Raw genomic sequence first — 21,038 nt, 5'->3', positions numbered from 1 at the left:
GGTTTCTACTGAGTTTGATCGGTTGTTAGCTGATGATCAGTTGTCTGAGAAATTGCTGTTGAATGTCTGCACTAAAGGGCTGAGTAGTGCTGATGCCCATTCAAGAATATTAAGCAGCTGTTTAATGAGACCTTTTTTACGATGGACATTACTTCAGTGGTCTGCTACTAGATCCTTTTTATTATTCCATGTTTTACAAAGTAAGAACCATGGGGAACATCTCAACTAAGTCTGGAAACCCTGGAGTTTGTAATGAAAATTGCAGCCATCCATGAATCTGCTACTAGTAAATACAGTGGTAAAGCTGGGGATATGGTAATGAGTTATAAATGAGTTTTTGAAGGAGCACCTTTTCCTGTCAAAAGGAAGTATAGAATTTATATTTAAAGATATTGCTCTGCGATTATTTTGCTGTCATTGTGTACCTAAGGGTCATAAAGTCAGATTTCCTGTATCTTAACATGTTATGGAGCATCGACAGAATCAGTGGTGTTGCAGGAGCTGATAGATAGTGTCATTTAACCTACAGCATGATTCCCATTGTTCTGGTAGAAAGATGGAAAAGGTTATGCACAAGGGGTGCGGAATTGGCCTCGAGGCTTAGCTGCCAGCCAGAGCTCCAGGGAACACCTCCACCTTGAGTGAATGTAAGAGGCTTTAGCAGGGTGGCATGAAACTTGTCTAACATTTTGCGATATGTACATGGAGGTTTGTGGCTCTGATTTTGGAGTCATATTGAGGGCCTCGAAGAATTTACTGTCCTGGCTATCGGCACAAAGCTATGGAAGATGTGGTAAAATAGGAGTGGAAAGCTGAAAAGGAGTCTTCAGCTTTCTATGCAAGACAACAGCAAGGAAACCTTAAGTGACTGTGTATTCACTCTGACATTTAAAAAAATGTAACTTCAGATTTCCAGAAGCACCTCCTGACTTACAGAAACTAGTCTGTAACTCAGTAAGTTACAAGTTCTTCTTGTGGGAGAAAACTCAGGAAGTTCATGGAAAAATGAAAAAACACTATAAAATGCTTCCTTGAAGTTCTTGCATTATGAGTAGAGGTTAAGCTCATGAACATGAAGTTGATACTACCTTTTAGAGGAAATTTATTGCAGAAGCTTTATATTGCCTTTTAGACCAAGTAAAACCTCACAACTTTTTAGGAGAAAAAAAAAATTATAAAGTGGTAAATCAGTCACTAAACAGCCTCCTCTGTACTGAGTAGTGAATACTAGTCATCATGCGTGAGTGGCATCTTTCACGTGATCTTTTTCGATCATCACGAAAAATGAGAGGTGGTTCATGTCCCCACTCCCCAGCACAGCTGGTGTACTTTTTTTTCTCAGGACAAGGCTAAAAAATGATTATTTGGGGCTGCAGGTGAGAAGTAGTGTACTGAAAACCACTTGTAAACATTTTAATGGGTCTATCTGTTGCTCTTATGGTGCTACTTGATTAAGGCAAACACACTGCTGCGCTAAAAAAAAGACGGGGGCTTTATCGTACTCATTCAAATTTTAACGCTATTAAACCAAGAGTGTCTGTCTAGCTTTCACACTTTCTAGTAAGGCAGAATTTTAAAATCACAGTATTCCCCTCTGCCAAAAGCACATCAAAATGCAACTCAACTCCATGGCAATGTTATAGAACATAAATAATGTCCTTAGCATTTAAGGCTATTTAGCAATAAGGACACAGCGGTCTTTATGGCACAGAAAGAGAGGAATGGCCTCAGCCATTCCTGCTTCTTTAAAATGTATACAACTAATATCCTTTAAGTGTGAAGTTTCATTTCAGGCAGGCTTTCTTTTAGAGGTAATAAGGGAAGTGTTTCATTTTAACAATTTAATGCTAGTGCTGTCATAGTCTTTCATTAGTCTGGGCTCATGGACTGCTTTTGCAGAATACAGCTTTCAAATGCAGGTCAATACATTAAAGTATTTTAAAATAAGGCGAAAATGCTCTTATTTCTCTTTTGAGTGGGTCCTTTATTTTAGTGTTTCTAAAAAAACCTGCTGTCTTCTCCAAATCTTTTCTCCCCAGGACAAATCGGCAGGGACACTGTGACTTACTTGAAAGTTAAGAGGCTAAAAAGCTTTAGAGGAGGCATTGTAATCTGCTGTAAAATGTGTGCAGGACAAAGGCATGGATTTGGAGTTGGTAGCTCTCCAACACACAGGAGAAAAGCATGAGATGATTAGATCACTCACAAAGTGTTAATCCTGCAGCAACGATGGATTTTTTTTAAAAAAATCCCACTCCTTGTGTTTACACCAGATTAACCAGTACAAAGAAGAAAACATCTCTTCTTTCATTGTTGCTTTGATATGTCTAATCTCTTATCCTTTTGACTCTCCCAAAGTTCACATGCAGGAAATGTTATTACAAATACAAAACCTGTCTCTAAAATTGTGGTAGTTGCAAAACACTCTCACTTCATTAAGAAATCAGTGCTGTTAGCTTTCTGTTTTTACAGAAACATTATTGATCAGACCCAGAAAAACATGGTAGCATGGGGGAGAAGATGTTGAAGCAGGCTTGCAGTGGGTCCCATCTCTCCTTTTTCCCCAAGTTGCCAGGTCAACGTCCATAACTATCTTAATTCATACAGTGTGTACAAGGAGGTGAGTGATTTTCTGATTTTGGTTGTTGGTCATTTTGTAAACTCTTCTACCTTGCCACTACGTCTGGATATTAGCAGTTGGGTCTACTTGGCTTCCAAGAAGATAACAAGATCAGCATTTTGAGCTAGTGGAGCTGAGTTTGCTTGGTAAACATGCTTAAGGTATTTGGTAGGGGTCTTGAAAGATCTAAAGCAAATGTATTTGAGGACTCACAGTGCTGTGAGTCCACCAGCGGTGATAGTACTGTGATACTATTTTGTGGACAGCATGGAGAGCCCTGTGTTCACTGGGCAGATACCCAGTGTCCTTCCTGGCCAATTCCTCCTCCTAAGCCACTTCCCACCCAGTCATGCAGACTGAGTTTAAACCATCTTAATGGTTGTGACTTTGTGCTGTTGACTGCAATCTTACACTCCCAGCACCTGTACAAACTCAGTGGCAAAAGTGAATCGAATTCAGCAAGCAGACAACATAGCATTTGTACCTCTCTGATGCAGCTTCTCTGAGAGCAAGTGGTCCCCGCAAAGAATGCAGGTTCTCAAAATTCCAGAGAATTGCAGGTTTAGGAGAGAAATTTGCCTCCATTCACAGATTCATCACTGTGCCAGCAGCCAACCCTGTTCAGTGGGTCAGGACTTGGACAGGCATCGTAACAGATTTCTCGGTGGCAGCACTACAGGGATTCAGAAATCCTGTGCTTCACAGACAGACCTAGGCATGCTTCCCTGTGCTCCTGCAGCCACTTGCGCTTCATCAGGTGTTTGTCATCCCTGCGCTGTGTGTAAGGACATTTTCCAGAAAAAAAGGATTTTTGTCCCTGTCACATGTTAGTGATACTTGTAAAATGGTGAATATTGGAACTAATGAGCCTCCTGGGAACCATAGCTACCTTTGGGATATTACTGTGCAAATAGATAGTAAAGGGCTAATATTCTTACATTATCTATGAACATCTCTCCTGCATCTACTTGCTGACACAGCATACAGGAAAAATATGCCTCTTCCATTATGTGCTTTTTCTTCAGTTGTCTTCAATAGAGCAACTAATGTAACTTTAAGAAGAGTTCACAGTTTGAATATGATAGGCTTCATTGATTTTTATTTTTAATTTCCCGCTGCTGATGTCTGCTACTAAATACTTTCTAGTGGTAACAGAGAAGTGGACTATATCATGGTGTTCTACTTTACGTGAAGTGGATGTTCCTTTCAAGCAGTATAGTGAAACAAAAAATCCAGAGTCGGACTGAATGCATTTAGTGGAAAAACCCCAGGCTCAGCATATTTGTTTGTTAGCGAGTATCTCCTGAGGTTCAGTGGCAAGTAAGAACTTTATCTTGCTAGCAAGATTTTATTTGCTTATGAAATGGTGTATGTTAAACAAAAATTGTGGATTGTCACTTGCTTTGCACTTCATAAAGAAAAGTTCAGAGTCCCTGAAGGAAACTGTAAAGGTTAGTGTTTTTCACATACAACCCCAGGTTTAAAAAATGGAATTAAATCATCTGAATGTGTTCAAGTTTGGAAGTGCTGAGCACTCCTGATAGCAATATCATTTCTTTAGGGATTCATATATTGATACTGGACACTAACTGTAACCTTTCGTTCTCTAAACTCTTGGTGTTAAGAATCTTCTCTTTGCTTAGCTATGTAACAAGCTCCACAGGGCTTACAGTTCCAAGACCTTGATTTTTGTAATTATTGCAAAAGGGAAATTACCTTTGCAGCCTGTACTAAATACTGTTTTGTATCATGTCCTATAAAAATACCTTGGCTCCTGCAATGTAAGTGCAGTAAATAAACTACTGTGGCAATATGCAGAGGAACAAATGGGCTCAAACAGAGAAGGAAGCACTCAGAATTAGCTCATGTTCACTGGCTCAGGCTTAATTCTCCTTTCTAGAGGCTTTTGGGTAAATAAGCTTTAATTTATAGGTAGAACCCTAGGATCCCTCTCTCCAGCGATAGGTGCTCTTGGTAGGAAACGTGTGGGTCTGCCCTGGGTCGCCCTGCAGTCACCTTTGGCTGTGTTGCCTGGGTCTGTGGTGCAGGTTCTCCACCCGCTGCTGAAGTAGCAGGTGAAGCAAGAGCCCATTGGCACGTGGAAAAGAATACAGAACTTGACAGTATCTCACAGCTTTATAGAAGTATAGGAGCTCTGGGGAAAAATTTATTAGGATGAATCACTGATGTCAGTGATGCTTACTATTGAAAGTAAGAAACCAAACTACAGTTGTGAGTCCTTTCCCCCCAGAAAGGTTGTCTGTCTACAATTCTGTGCTTACTCTGCTTTGAGGTCCTCACACAAGGCTTTGTCTACTCTATTGGTTTCCGCAAATAAAAGCAGTTATATATTTTTATGAAAATGTTATTTTTTGCAGTACATTAATGAGCTAATTTTTTACATTACCTGTAAATCTCTGTAAATAAAGGCTATTTTTCAAAACCCTCCTGTGCTGTTCCAAGGCTTGTTCACATTTTTCAAAAGGCTGTAGTGTCGGCATTATAATGTAAAAGGGGAGAGCATCTCTTCTGATAGTAGCAAAACCAAGTAAAAGCTTGAGTCATGTGAAGCAGGTACTTGCTCGTGAGTTACAGTTAGGGTGGGGGGAGTGGGGCTGTTGCCTCAGTATACCAGACACTTACGAAGTAAAAACAGTAAAGAAGTATTCAGAAAGTAGTATGTTTGTGCTCTGAGCTCTAAATGATCCTTTTTTTACATAAAAGGATAGTAGACTGTTTATTTGTTGTAGAATCGTTCCAAATATGTAGTTTATTTTTCTGTTTTAGGCTTTTGAGGACCCAGTCTCTGGATTGGTACTATAATAATGTCAAAACCCGCTTTAAGTGTTTTGGAAGTGCCAAAGTCCTGAAGAACTTATACAAGAAGCATAGACTGGAGAGCGGAGTTTGTCCTGATGTAATAGGTAAGAATGACTGTGTTGATTCTGTACTAGCTCATCTACTTTAACACAAGAGCTGACAATGGAAATTCTGAGCTTATTTCAAAAGAGATTTTTTTTTAAGGCTATTTTTTAAAATAAATAGCTTAGTGGAGAGAAAAAAGAGTGGAGTGAGTGTCTAGACAGCTGTTTAAGAATCCAAAGAAGGTTTAATCTTAATTATGCCACTGATACAGAGGAACTGTTATCTTCAGTCTGTAAAGTAAATTGCAGCTTGTATTCTAGCCTGTGTTCCAAAATTTATCATGCTTCTGCGTAGTCAATGAATGAGAAAACAGTTTTGCATTCAACATTTGGCCTTAAAGCACATTTCCATGGTGTTTGAAGCAAAATTTGGTTAACATGGGATACATTCGCTATGCAAGTTTACCAAAACTTAGATTGTCCTCTCTTAAGAGTTTTGCATGCTTAAGCATCTGAAACTGGCCACACCTTACTTTTGTATGGATGTTTGTAAATGGTTAAACAGTGCTGATTAAATGTTGGTTTCACCCTTTTAAATGAAGAGAGATAGTTCTCCCTTACCTATGGTGTTACAATGCCTCACCCCATGAGAAGAGTAATTGGACGTATAAAATGGATTAGAACAATGTTTGGTGTCACACTGGTAACTTTAGCAAACACTCAAAACACAGCTAGCTGAATGTTTGAGATTCCATTGGATTTATTGGACCAGATGATCTCCTAAAGAACTTCTTTTAAAATTTGTACAGAGATTATAGTTTTTCTATACGCTTTACTTTGTCTTTTTTCTGAAATTATGTAGGAAGGTAAGTGGACTCTCTGATCCTGAGTGAAAATTTCAGGTGTTTCTTACAAAAATTGGCATAAAGCTTCTAGGGAGAAACAATCTGTAAATTAAATTCTGATTTATTAGTCTTTTTGCTTTCTCTCTATCAAATTCATTTTCTCAAGAAGATTCCTTAACAGTTGAGAACAAGTATGTATGAAGAAAATCCGTATCAGTGAGGACAGCAGTGGGACAATGGAATTAAAAACTGGGGAGGGATCCTTCCAAACTTGAATACGTGTTACCTTTAAGCTGTAGTCTAACTGAATTTGTCCTTGAATGGAAGTGTGAAGAATGCAATGATGAGTGGCAGTGGCATGTGCACTCTCTGTGAGACCTTTCTAAGGAAGGCCTTTGAGTCTAAATGTCATTGCTAACTTTCTTCTGCTCTCCATGTATGTGACTATTAGGTAAACCTTTTGTTCCCTTTGAAGATAAATACTAGTATACGTGTCTGGGTTTGAGCTTATTTATACAGCATTGCCCTTTAAAATGTAAAATCTATTTCAACCTCAAATGTCATATTAAAGGCAACTTCCCTGCACTTCTGCCATGTAAGCTTTATACCTAGTAGCTTCCTTCTCTCTCTCTCTCTCTCTCTCTCTCTCTCTCTTTTACCGTGCAAATAGTTTTCTCCATCGAAAATGAATGAGAGTTGTTTTGTGTAAAAGCAGTCAAGTTTTATACAAAAGCTGCTGCAGTCATGGTTTATACAAAAGGTAGGAGGAATTTTCTGGTTATCACTCTCTGTGTGCAGTGTCACCGTATCTGGAGTGAATATTCTAATCTAATCATGCCTCTGCTGTTGATGGGTACTTCTTATACTAATGCACAGTACTGTCTCTTTTAAGCAGAAGGAGGATTTTTTGAAGGAAGCTTTGAAAATGAAGGAAGCATTTGTGGGAGTGATTCTACATTCTACCAACAGACAGAAGGTATGCTGCTAAAACCCAGTTTGATTAAAACACAGTCCTTACATTTTGAATTACTGGACAAATAGCCTAGAGTGCTGATAAGTCTTGTTCACAGCTCCAGCGATCTTTTAGCTGAAACATTTAGCCAGATAATAAAAATCCTTTGTGTACCATGCTGGAATATCTTGCTTCAGTATTATTCTAGTGCGAATTTCTTCATGTTCAGTTTTTGTTACTTCTCTTCCATTTCCTATGTTTGTATGTTTTTTCATTCTTTCTTATATTTTATTGGTGTTTGTAGGAGGTTTACAAATTTTCTTCCTATGATTTCCTGCTAACTATATTGCTGGATTCTAAAATAAACAACATAAAAATACTATGGTTTATTGTATTTAATATTTATGTTTAAGAAGTAACATAGAGGTTGAGACAAATTTCTCTGTCTTTAAGGTGTTTATTTTACTGCGTGTAATTATGGATTGAGAAAATGAACTTTGTAATGAACAATTTAAGATTTGAATATATGTCTGGAATATGAGTGAATTTTGGAACTCATTATGCAAAATGTACATATATAAAGAACATGGTGGTTTTATCTTATTCTTCACCTAGGACACAGCATGATGGATACCCTTGCTGTGGCCTTACGTGTTGCAGAGGAAGCAGTGGAAGAAGCTATTTCTAAGGCAGAGACCTACAGTGACAGCCTGGTAACATTTTCAAAAAAAAAAACCAAACCACCAGTAATTTTAATAGAACAGTTATGTTTCTTTTAATTTGGGTACTGGTACAAAACCAAGCAGACAAAAAAGAAAACATGAAGAAGTAGTGACTGTCTCATGCCATACCTGAGGAGCTGGGTGTGGGTTTTGTGAACTTGTATCCAAGGTGCATGTTGCATTTCAGAAGGTGACATGCAATATAAGTACCTGTAATTTCTTCCCACAGTGCCAATAGGGCATATCACCCATTTCCTGATCTGTACCGTTTCTGTGGAAAGGCTGGGTTTATGTGATTTTAGCAACTACAGATATCCATTTTCATGCAGGACAAGCAGAATGAGGCTTGTTACTTGCAGGAACACAAGGAGGACCTCATAGAAGAGCTGGCCACAACCATCGTGCAGAAGGTATTGCATGTGTTTTTTTCCCTAGTTTGTTTAATAGCCAAAACACAATCCTTTAGCCTGGTGAGCTTCAACCCTGCTAACAGCAAAAAGGATGACACCCACGTAGAAAGTAGAGTAAATGACAAGTTTCAACTTCAACTGTCACGGTATAGGCTTAATCAGATACATTTGACATAAAAATCAATTTATAAATAAGCTTTATCCGATGCCTAAACTGATGGCCTACACCCTCAGAGCTGAGAAGTACCACTCCCTCAGGTCTGCATTACCCTTTCTTGGAAAAGGAGGCAGCTGCTCAGTTGAGTTTTACATCTGTTCTGCACTTCCCAAAAGGCACAAAGTTTTCAAATGTAAACAAGTGTGGTTCTTGACCATACCTTCTACTGAGTCCTGCATCTGCAACACATACAAAGAAAATATCTGTCATTAAAATAGAATTCTGTTAATGATGCTGTAAGGTGGACACCCAAAACATCACAGAACCCTCTGTGTGGATTTTTCCAGAAAGCTCGTTTTCCCTGCAAAGCTCTGACGCAGCACAGGAATGGAGGGCTTGTGGGAACAAATACCCCGTGGGTTTGCCTGGACAGTTGGGAGCAAGGCAATGTGAGCGTGAAGAGTGCTGCTGAGCTCCCATGATCAGTAAAATAACCACTCCGCTTAGTCTCCCTCCATGTGAACTAATCCGATTGCCACATCTGTGTATGGGATGTGGCATTTAACAATGTATGGATCACACACCAGAGGAGGAACATGTTGTCCATAAAGCTATCAAGAAAAGCCAGAAAAGCAGCAACTCAATGAAAAATAATCTGCCACCTTCTTTGCTAGGAATGTTAGGAGATGAGTTCTGCTTATCAGATCTTTGATAGTCTGGAGCCTACCTCAGCCAGGCTTGAATTACTACCACTCTTGTCAAAAGCTGCCAAGTCTTTTATGCCATAGACTAATATTCTGTAGCTATTTTAAACTGGAGTCAGAAAAGTTGTGGAAATGAAGTGTGGCAGGATATAGTCTGTCAGTGTAGAGAGACAGGTAGTCTATATGATCTTCTCTCACTCTTAAGATGTGTAGATTTTCAAAAACAAAAACAGTGCCTCTTTGTTTTCAGTAGAAATGTGTATAGATGCCACGAGGGCCTTTGAAATTCCCCTCACACCTAGTATTTTGTGTTTCTTTGCAAAAATTCTTTTTGAGAAAGTATTTGACACTTAGATGCTGCTAATGTTTAAAGTGTTACTGTAGGAACAGGTTTCCATGTTTATTTAATTCATCTCTGATGTTCCTACAGCCATTGATTATGATTTACTGTGTCGATGCTTATGCATTTGCAGGCAGTATGACTTCAGATGAGGAGAAATGCATGCAAGTTGTCAGAATCATCCTGACATGAACTGGAGCAAAAGCAGAGGGAGACTCTCACACGTTCTTCCTAGGCAGTTTACCTTAAGACAGGGTTAATGTAGTTTTTCTCCATACAGCTCAGACACTATTTTCAAAGATCCTTCTTTTTTTTTCCTTCCCCTCCCACCCCTTGTCCCCCTACCTTACAGATTATAAAGAAGCAGAAAAGCAAAACTGAGCAGGCCGAGGCTGACTTTGAATGGCCACCATCCAGGAGCAGTGGCCTGGCATCGGTTGCTGTCTCAGATCAGAGTATGCTGACTTTTCCAGGGAGCCGTAGGGGGTCTTACACGTTATGGGTGAGTGACTTAGCACAACTATTGATGTTTTCTGGTGCACAAAACTGGAAGATTGACATCATGGATAAGTACACTTAACTGCCTGGAACGGTAAGTAGAGACTTGTAGAGGATGAGCATTAAGCCTGTGTCTGGACAAACTGTCGCTCAGTTGCATGCTTTCCTATCCCATCATGGGTCATGGAAGTGCATCACAGATGTTGTATTGGTGAGTGTGTTGGGGAGGGTTCAGTTTGTGATATGAGCAACCTCGCTGCTTGATTTTAATAGAACTCAATGCCTCGATGTTTATTCCTTAAAACAGTTTTTATGCTCACTTAGCTTTTATTTGGATTTTTACTGAGTGTTATATTTTCTCTTGTACAGTGTTAGATTTCTGTAATATTTCTCTTTTCTCCTTGCCCATCTTAAAGAAAACAGCCAACAACAAAGTAAACCCAACTGCAGAGTACCATTTATGTCTCACATTAAAGAATATTTCCTCCTTTCACATATTTCTCAGCACAATGCCTTTAGCTCCTGCTGTAAAGCTGAAGGAAATCTGACAAGCTGTAATAGTAACATTTTAAGAAGAGCAGCAAGAGAAAAGAAGTGAAAATAAGCTATAGGCTTGGATAGGCTGTTCCACAATTGGAGAGGGAGGACAGTGAGAGATGAGTTCCAGTGCATTTTGATACAGTATTTTTTAAGCTGCTGCTCCCAAGTGTCCTGCTACTTCACCAGTAACCACCTCTCTGTCACTGAGCAGAGCCACGGAAATTGGATGTGTCATGCCTTAGTTCCCAGCTAAGTTTGCCGGCTTACACTGCCAGTGAAAATTGCAGAGATACAGACTCACATTCTCACCCTCCATCTATTTCCAAATTGAAGGAGCAATGCCTTCAAGCTGCTGCTGTTAACCAAGTGACCACAAGTCAGGGTGAGCATGTTTAAGCACTTTGTTCTGTAGCTCCTAGCCAACTTGTTTATGGGATGTAAGAGCCAGGAGATGGAGAGTTAATTTGGTGTCTGACTCAACTGAGTTTTCTTTCTGGAGTTTAAGGACAGGACCTAGGAGAATGCTGCTCAAATCCTCAGTTACTACAACAGTAGCTTGTTGTTTGTCTGCATCTGGAGAGTTAAGCTGGAACTCAGCACATGTTGAAATTCTGTTCTGAAGTGACAAGTATGAGCTCAAATTTTTGCCAGAGGGTGGCTCATTGGTTTGAGAAATAGTACTTTGTGGAAAATACTGGAGTAGCAGAAATAATCACGCTAAGGTGAGAAAAGCCACAATGAACAGCTTCAAAATTTCTGCAGCCATCAGTCAGTACTAGACGTCCAGATGTGTACAGTGCTTTATAAGGACTTTCTGCCTTTTTACAGGGTCTTTCACCGTGTTTGTCACCATTTGGTCCAGTTGTCTTCCCACAGTGTGTGGAGGAACATGAATGAATTTGGCCATTTGCTCTGGATTCTCTCGTCCCTCCCATAAATCCAGTTTCTGCCTTTTTCTTTGCTAGCATTGTTTTATTGTTTTCTTTTGCCTTTGAAGTGTGCATGTGTTTATTTTTGCTTTGCTTTGAATAGAGGAGAATTTTCTTAGTATAATCAGACACCCTTGGAAAGGTACTGTAGCTCCATTTGCTCCCGTAGCTAACATCATTGCAGTTACGTTAGCCTGTTAGGCTAGCAGAAGTCAAGTCATTGAAGCCGTAACAAAGGGTCTACTGGAAAGCGTACTGAAAGGCAATTTGTGCAGAGCAAACATAGGGCAGTTACAGCCAGCCTGATTCTTATCAACAGCAGTGAAACAACTTAAATACCTTTTCCTGAGCTTTCTTTCCAGTCAACTTTGCTTTTGTTCAGCTAGGAACGGTAAGTATGCATCTGTTGGCAGACTTGCAGGACTACACTGCATCAGTTTCGCCTCTGTATATCACTTGAGAAAGTTACTTTTTCTGCCAAAAGAATTGCATTTTTTTTTCTTTCCAAAACAAAACCTAGCTTTTATGGAAGCTGGTAGAGAGGCCCTATGGCCACATGCTCTTTGCAGGCAAAGCTTCTTCTTCCCTCCCAGGTGGATTTTGGAACTCTTGAGTCTAAGCCTGTAACAGCAAATCTTCATGGGCTCCACTGCAGTACATGAAGTTCTATTATTTCCTAACTGATGACATTATATTGACCAAAGAACCCCAGACTCTTGGTTTGTGTACACATCCTACCATTGACCTCTGTGTTGGCTGAGTTTGAGCAGAGATCTACCTGTAACAATAAAAAACCTTTTGTATTAGTACATGCCACAGCTAACAAGGGGGGTTTTGCAACAGATTTATTAGGACAGGTGTTCCTAGTATAACCAAGGTTTTTGCAGACAATGTGGCCACAGCAACCCTAAGGGAAGCAAACAAAAAGAGTGCTTTTTTGTCTGCTACCCAAGTTGCCTGTTACTGGGTTAGAGTTATGTATGTGAACATGTTTCCCCATAGAGACGATTGAAGTAGGACTTCCTCTGTTTAAGACTTTCTTTGTTAGCTGGCAAACAAATTAGTACTTGAAGCAAACAGAAGCAGGATAGATGAAATAAAAGGGAGGAAACTGATCAACAGAAAGACAGACATGCAGAGGAAAGGGAGGTAGGGGTAGCAAATCTTAAGGAAGTTAGAATTTCAAAGTTTAAAACTGGAAATTTATCTTACAGCAAATATTTTTGTTTGTCTTCTGTATAGAAGACAATCCATGCAGTTTTGCCAGCACAATAAATCTAGTAACATACAGTTACTTAGGGCAGTTGTATGCTATAACACTGGCCTTTAGATACCTATGTTTATTATTGCATTGCATTTTATTACCAAAGTCACTTGCTTTACAGTGGAGGAGGGGAAAGCGAGGAGAGCAGTACTAAACCCAGATATAACTGTGTGGTTGTACCTGCCAAGCAATTTTTCTTTTAATCACAGCTGTTTGTGTGCAGTTCATCCATATCAGCCAGAAACTTCCAGTGGGCTCTGGAAGCCCTGCATTACCTCCCTGCTCATTCAAAATCACTTGCTTTGAAATCATAATTGAATAAATTAAACTGCCTCTTTGTCGTATGAAGTAAATGCTGTATGCAGGGATCACGAGCTGTGTAAGCTGGAGACAGCACAATGCCAAGAGACCAACTGTATGAGACCTGCTTGACTGGAGAAAAATCTATTGATCTTCATATTGAGGAGCAATACACACACACAGAGTATCTCCCTGAAAAATATTATTATTGATTGTTAAGGGCAGTGCTGTAGTGTGGTAATAGCTATAGATACTGTCTTTTCCAGGTTTTTTCCTTAGATTTTTTTGCTAAAAATAGTGATACAAGGCTGAGTATTTTATTTCCCCATCTCATAAAAAGAGATGGATGGCACCATCTGTTTCTCATTACCAGTAAGCGAAGTCTGTAAAATGTTGGGATAGGAGGAGCTTAGAGCAATGGGTGGGTGCTCCTCCACTGTCTTAGTCCATTTCCCCCCGGTATATCACTGCCAGTGAGAGCAAACGACCAGTTGGCATATTGTATCCCATTTAAACATTGATGGAGTGCAGGCATCCTGGTGTGTTCTAAGTGCTGTATTAGTGATCTTTATTTTACAGCTAAAAGATTGCATATATAAACAGAAGCTCATCCATAATTTATAGTATATAAAACAGCTAGGGATGTAGGGAAAAGGATATAGGGAAAATTACATTAAATACACATTATGATGCACCTCAAGGGAAGCAGAAATTTACTGGTTACGCTAATTATAAGGTCCACAGTGTACTGACAGCTGTTTATTTTTCTTTTTTTCCTTTTGATTTCTCATAAAGAGAAGAAGAAAGGTTCCACAAGCCTGAGGTCCAATACTGCTTTGGAAGTCCCTGGAGGTTTTGCAGGTGCCCTATGCCTTTGTAGGTTTGTCTGAAACAAATATTTGAAGAAAATCTTCATAAGGAGGAATCCTCTTTAGCAGTTGTAAGGACGCAGCGGGAGAGCTGTTTCAGATGAGGGAGGCATAACACTGTAGGAAGATGATGACAGCTGACATCAGGCCTTACCTGTGAACAACTCAGTATCAGAAACATGGTATTTATGTCTAATTAAAAATGTGTCATGTCACAGGGAAGATGGAGCTTTTAGCTTTCATACATGACCTGGGATCAGGAGGTTGCGTAGAGTGTATTGCTGGGACCTACTTCCAATGAGGCAGGTGTGCATTTATCCAGAAGCCCATCAGCTGGACCAGATGGGTTATTTACTGTCTTGTTTCCTTGCAGAAAAGCCAGCTGCAGCACCATCTTCTCTGTACAGAGTGTGAAAGAACAGTACACTTTGAGATGGAAAAGTGCTTGGTACTTTAGAAAACGAGTCTTTCTTTATTAATATTTATTATGAGAAGATCCAACTTTCTCTAAGTACTTCCCAGGTTACAGATTTTACTGTCATCTGCTGATTCTGCAGGTGTAACTTTGTAGTCTCACTGCAAAAGTGATGTGGATTTCAGATCCAGGCAGCCCTGTCCACAGTAATCTGGCTGATATTCCTCCTTCCACTGCAGCAGCAGGACAGGATACAACTGCTTTTGCAATTCTAACTTAGCGTAGTACCACTATTTAAGGCTCCAGCTCGCTAAATAATTGGTGCAAGGCTAAATGTGACAGCATTTTCCTTTTAAAGTTGTTTGCATGGTTTTGAGTTTGTTTGAGATGTATCTCTAGCAGAAGTTTACTAATTTTGGGGTTTATAGTACTATTCATGCACTTGACAAACATCTAAGAAGACAGTTTGGGATGCTAGGTGTATCATCAAGCCCATGCAGGCCTAAATTCAGCTGAATTGCACTTACTGCCAGCAAACAAAGCTAGGTTTCAAGGCATGAGAAGGGAGTAGGAGAGAGGACAGAGAAGGGTGGTTGTTCTATAATGTCATTTTCCAAATAATTTAGGTCATATGTTGTTCTTTCAGCTTTATTTTAAAGATGCTATCCTAATACACTGCTGGGTATCGCGAAGCTTTAATGTCTAACTTAAAACCTGTGATGCTCAGAGCTAGGCTGCCTGACAAATCTTGCTTTATTTTTAGATGAAATCAGGGTGTATATTGTCACAGCAAGAAGCAAATAAACACAGAACACTTAAGGCTTCCTCTGTCAAGTGGGTGTTTGAGTAGGAGATACAGTGATTCTCTCCGATGGGTGAGTGCTCTGCTGAGAACAACTTTGTAGATGAGGGTCAGAACAGGATGTGAAAGGTTGTGCAGGGCACCGAGCAACCTAGAAATTAAAGAAAAAAAGAATAATCATGTTCAGTAAAGAATATTCCCTTGGAAAAAAAAAAAAAAAGGTAAGTTTATGTGAGGCTGCAATTAGACTTGAGATGAAAATGCCAGCTTACCTCCTGCCCTGACCCATTTATACACATGCATTCTCCTAGTGGGGTACACTAGTAGCAACTTAGAATTACACTGTCCTACACCAGAACCAGGGATCTGGCCTTTGCAGTTGCTCAGCTTTCTCGTTTGTAAGTAGTGTGGTAATACTGCCATCACAGGATACTAACTGAGCTCTCGGTATCTTCAAATGAAAGGTATTGCGCAACTGGGAAACATCTGCCCTGATTGTTTTTGTTGGGTTTTTTGAAGAGCTGTAATACGGTGTTCTGCGCTTGGGAGGAGGGAAGAAGGATGGGCCACAGGGGAATATGTCAGGAACAGTAACAGCTAAACGAACAAGGGTACCTGTAGAGGCACCGCTTAGGTTACAGTTGCATTGTTACGTCTACCCTCTATTCCTGTCAAAGCACCCAACAACTGGTTTACCGCAAACTTCTATAGACTTGTTTGCGTAAATCCATTACATTGCTTGAACTGTGATATTTTATGCTCCTAGCACTTTCCTAAATTGCTAGCCCCATAATTACAATGAAGGGATGTTTATACTCATATTCTGGAACACCTATTTAAATGTCCCTTATTACTAGCTTACAAATCCCTTGCAACCAAAGCAATAGTGTTTTCACATGTGGGCCCTACTTGTTATTAGGGGGCAAAGCCCCTCAAACTATGAATTATACTTCTATGTGGTGATGTGTAATGCCACTTGCACACTCAGCAGCAATGGGTTTGTTGGGGAATAACCTCCTGCCTCTCCCCCTTGCAACCCTTGGCTGGATCCTCAAGGTCAGCTAATCCAAACTCAACCAAGATAAATGCACACCCCAATGTGGCTCTACATATTATTACACAACTGTGCAATTCATACTGCTGACGGACCCATTCCTGATCACTGAGCATTATTTTTGTACTCCTTTTAAAGAAACAATGCTTCTAAGGGGATCAGCTGCCTGAGAGGCCAGTAGAAGGATGGCAAACCATCCAGTGCAGCCAGGCTGTGTCTGTGTCACTAATGAACAACAAGCCAGCTTGGGCAGACCCTGGAAAGACAGATGCTCTAAGGATTTTGCAGGCGAGGGAGCAGTCATCTTTGCTTTCTCCCAACCCGTCAAGTTTTTGTCCTGACGGCTGGGATATCCTAACCAGGGTTTAGGTCAGGGCGTGAAGAAGGGAGTTTCCTTTCAACAGAGTGTGAAAATTTCCCATTCATCTGCCTGTTCTTGCCCTTTTTCAGAAGCCATAGGGTTGATACCAGAATCTTTGCCACATACAAGATTAACTAAGGAACAGATGCTTGATACCCTTGGTATTCCGCTCGCACTGCGAAATGTCTGGACTGGTATACATTTGAGCAGGGTGAAAATCACTTCCAGGGATAAATAGGCTGTTGCAGGGTGGCATCATTCGCAAGCTCATGCTGTCTCCTTCCTGGTGTGGGCGTTTACTTACCAAAGGATGCATTAGCTGCTGATGCTCAGGGGTTGATGCTGTCTTGGCTCAGGTGCGTGGGACCTGCTAGTTCTGTCTGTGCTCTGATGGTATTCATAGAGCACAAGAGGCTGTTCTTGCTGCACCTCTAGCAGGCATAGCCATAGAATTTGCGGGTGAGGAGAGGGAATGGATGAGGTTGAATGTAAGTCATCTGTGTTTGTGCTGTCAATTTTAGGCTGCTTCCATGAATAAGGTTGTCCTCAAAAACCAGAATAGCAGCTGCCCCACAGGTCAGTGCTTGCACAGCACAGAACTCTGCTGCCCAGATCGAGAGCCACCCTCCCTGCCCTCAGCCCCGGTGCTGAGCTCCCAGTGCCTGTGAGGGCTCCTACCGTGGTGACCCTGCAGCTTCCTTACCCTTGTCACACCTGGGGCTATGTTGTGGTTTAAGTTAAAGGACCCTGACTTAATATAAAAATTACTTAGCAACAACTGAAAACATCAGTATGTTACCAACATCATTCTCATACCAAATCCAAAACACAGCACTGCACCAGCTACTGAGAAGAAAATTAACTCTGTCCCAGCCAAAACCAGGACAGGTTCTCGGTCCCTCCTGAAACTGGGAGAGTCCTTGATCTGCTCTAAATATGTGCAGAATAAATTACAGTTTTACTAGTTAAGCCAGACCACAGAAATAGGGTGAAATAGGAGGGAAGTGAGGAGAAAAACAGGCGTGATCCAGAATATCCCTTGTAGAGTTTGGTCAGTTGCTTTCGGAATCTTCTTTGAATTACCACTTTGGTTTCTCTTCAGAAGAAAGAGGATTTACCCATACTCTTTCATCTTTTGAGGAAGAATGTAGAGCAAGATCTTTCTATTGTCTTCTAAACAATATGCATACATCTAAGAGAGGTATTCAAGGTAAAGAATCCATATATTATCAACATTAGACTTAGTATTCACAGGCATGTTTTATAAAAAAGTGGTTCTTGCTTTTGGTTACTTGTTTTGTTTCTGTTCAGTGTTCAGAAGCATAAGCTTGTAAATTATATAGACAGAAGATGGAATATGTATTAAGTAATAGGAGACGTATGTGGTTATTTTTACTCACTCCTTCCTTCTTTAATCTTCAGAAACCACATTGTCTTTTTTCTTCTCGTTTTTTGAAGGCCAGCAATGAAACAGGACTGTACATGCAAAAATAGATTCCTTTTAGTGCTAGCCCAGTACAAAATGAAGGCTGAGTTCTCTCCGTCCAGACATTATAACTATGCAGCAGAAATCCCCTGAAGAGGGATTAAAATAAAATAATAATAATAATGTGTCTGGAATTTCTTTTTGAAACAAACATAGCAGATGCCAGTAGGCAGGATTTGGTTGGGAACTCTTCTAACTAAAGTGTTTGGAAATGCCTGTCAATACTGTAACTATATTTTGCAAGCTGTACTGTACAGCACAGCAATCCCGTATGCAGCACATGCCTCTGAGGAGTGTGTGCAGTGAACATAGCGAATCACCTGCTGGGTTGCAATGCCATCTGCTGATGTCCTAATTTATTGCAGAAACCAACAGTAGCAGAACCGTAGTGTCTGACTGCAGACATACAGGGCAGCCTTGTAATTCATCACAAATAAATACATCTAAAATAACACTTGGCTGACAGGTGTGTTTTGCTGAGGAAGCAGAACTTCTGGTTAGGAAAGGTGCCTGTAGCTTTAGCTGGGAGGGAAGGATCTTCTTGACACCTCATGTCTTTATAAATCAGGACCAAGGCTCCTACACTCCTGCCTCCTTTTGAAAATTGTATTTAGGCTGCTGTATTATTTAGATACTTCTGGAAAATGGACCAGATTGGTGGTTCTGCGCTGAGGTCTTGTTGCTGTCCAAGTTTGTAGGCAATTAATTGGTAAAGATTCAGGGCCATGGCTCTTCCATTTGGTCAGTAAAATATCCCTTGCTGGAATGTGAACCAATCCAAGAGCCTATTGGGGTAGCTGGCCTGACCTCCAGGACTTCCCTGCATCCATGCGCAGGGAAGCTACGTAGAGCACCAGCCTCCAAATAGGTTTCTCAATCCTGTTCCCTTTTGTTCAGCATATATCTTCCTATGTAGAAGTCCACAAGGGAAAAACATCCCCTGTATCTGCAGATGGGCTGTCATCTGTGAGAAAGGGAGGCCCAGGTGTTATGCTGCCCGCACAGGTAAGTGTGGCAGTGATGTCAATAGCAGGGGCGGCACGTACATAGGTTTGGAGCCCATGCTCCAGCTGTAAGGCTGTTAAGGTACTGATGCCAGCTGACTTAAGTTGATGCAAATGTGCCAACCAAGATTAGAGCTTTTTCTGTGTAACCTCACACCAAATAACTAACTTTCTCGTTTGGTTTTAGTTGCAAAAGCAACAAAAAGAGGTCTTGGATCATTTGCTTTTCAGATAGAGTCATCAGGCCGGCAGGTAATTGATTGGAGATAAACTTGTGGACAAACATTTGCTTTTGTGCTCTGAAAAAAAACGGCCAGTTTATGCCAATGTAGCTGGATTTGTTCTCATGCCAGGATATGCTTCTGTCCTATTCCTACAACAGATTTGGCTATTGACACTTCTTTTTTGTGTCATTATTGATGTTACCAGTGATTTGAGCTGCTATTGGGAATGAATAATTACAGGTTTTTTCCACCCATACTTGTCTGAGTAAAACACAGTTCTACTTCCATCCCTGTCTAAAACTGATTTTCAGAACAAGAAATAACCGAACCCTCTACTATTTATTCTTCTGAGTCGAAGCTTATTAGAACACTGTCACTTCTTGATCATTTACATCTCTCCAGATACAAGAAATACAGAGAACTACAATAATAGTAGTGAAGAGTGCTAGTTCAAGAGCCTCTTCCAGTAGCATCATTTCATCCTTTGTCAGGATATGAATGCAGTGCTTTTACCTCCTTGAGTCTTCTGTGACATCAAAGTATTATTGCAGATCTGGGTTCTTTACCCAGCATGCAAGAGCTGATCCACACGCAGAGTGGAGATACTTGTTTATTGCATGTCTGCACATCGATGGGTGCTAGGTGGTAATCCACAAAGCTAGCACACCTTTTCACACATAGTAAAAATTTTTATATGCTTTGAGAAATTGTTTACAATTATGTTGTCACACTTAATTTTCATTGGTTCTTACAAATCTCATCTCCATTTAAAGGCAGTGGGTTTTTTTTCACCGGGGAGGGGGCTTTGTTAGTAGAGGGCTCTCTTTGCTTGAGGGTGGATCTTTTAGTATGGTAATTAGGATAGTTCACACACAGTTCCAATAATTTTCTGTTTAGTCTCATTAACTGTTTGGTTCTGGAGCTTATCTTGTTGTGCTCCAACTTGACATATTTATGGTGTCTGTTCCTTTTCCCAAGGCCATGTTTTGTTAACTGTAAGGATTTAACTAACATCCTCTATTTTTCAAATTATTTCTTGTTTTTCACTATAGATATTTACTTTTTTGGTTTTCCCTTTTTCTTTTTTAAAGTAAATAATTCTTATGTCAGAACCACCTTCAGTAAGAAGAGGTGGTACTTCTAGCAGAGCAGTCCAAGACAGATTTCATCCAGAATTCACATAAAGTGTAGAAAATTTGTGAGTATGGCTTCAAGCCGAGCTTTGGAGGTACCAAAAGCTTTTTCCCCTTGCTGCATTTGGAGGGGTTTTCCTGGGAATTAGCAGTAGTTCCTGCATAATACCTATTTCCCACAGAGAGCTGGCAGACACTGTGGAGAGGAGTTTCCCTCTGACCTGACCCAAAAGTTTCAGCACACAATTTAAAAGAATCAGCTTGGTTTAGGTAAGCTTGTTTGAATAAGCTTATTTGAGATCCTAGACTGCTATACCACATGGGACTATATCTGCTTTCTTTTCTGTGCTTCCTTATTTTTCAGTGCCTTTTGTCCATCAGGCCCTTCACACTCATCTCCTTTCTAAATCTTTCAAGCTGTTGTGCGTCTTCTAGTCCTTCAGAAAGATGTATCTGCCCTATAGTGTAGACCCACTTGAGCTAGCTTTGAATTGCTCAGGCAGTACTGGTAGCAGCACTGCTGCAGAAGCAAGGGTCTAAGGGTG

The 21,038-nt window shown here is 40.4% G+C and overlaps 1 protein-coding gene across 8 annotated transcripts in view; it reads left to right on the top strand.

The window, feature by feature from the left end:
* Positions 1-21,038, top strand: part of MYRIP (myosin VIIA and Rab interacting protein) — a 340,631-nt gene that overhangs the window by 276,937 nt on the left and 42,656 nt on the right. For 7 of the 8 annotated variants that reach the window (XM_080382640.1, XM_080382636.1, XM_080382639.1 and 4 more), the window contains 5 exons: positions 5,408-5,544; positions 7,222-7,305; positions 7,897-7,994; positions 8,333-8,413; positions 9,967-10,116. In XM_080382640.1, coding sequence (XP_080238766.1) covers positions 5,408-5,544; positions 7,222-7,305; positions 7,897-7,994; positions 8,333-8,413; positions 9,967-10,116 — 550 coding nt within the window. The remainder of the gene's footprint in view (positions 1-5,407; positions 5,545-7,221; positions 7,306-7,896; positions 7,995-8,332; positions 8,414-9,966; positions 10,117-21,038) is intronic. The other variant, XM_080382638.1, reaches the window with a different exon arrangement.

The sequence above is a fragment of the Falco punctatus genome (assembly GCF_963210335.1).
Source record: "Falco punctatus genome assembly, chromosome: 4".
NCBI lineage: Eukaryota > Metazoa > Chordata > Aves > Falconiformes > Falconidae > Falco > Falco punctatus.
This window is presented reverse-complemented; position numbering and strand designations above follow the sequence as displayed.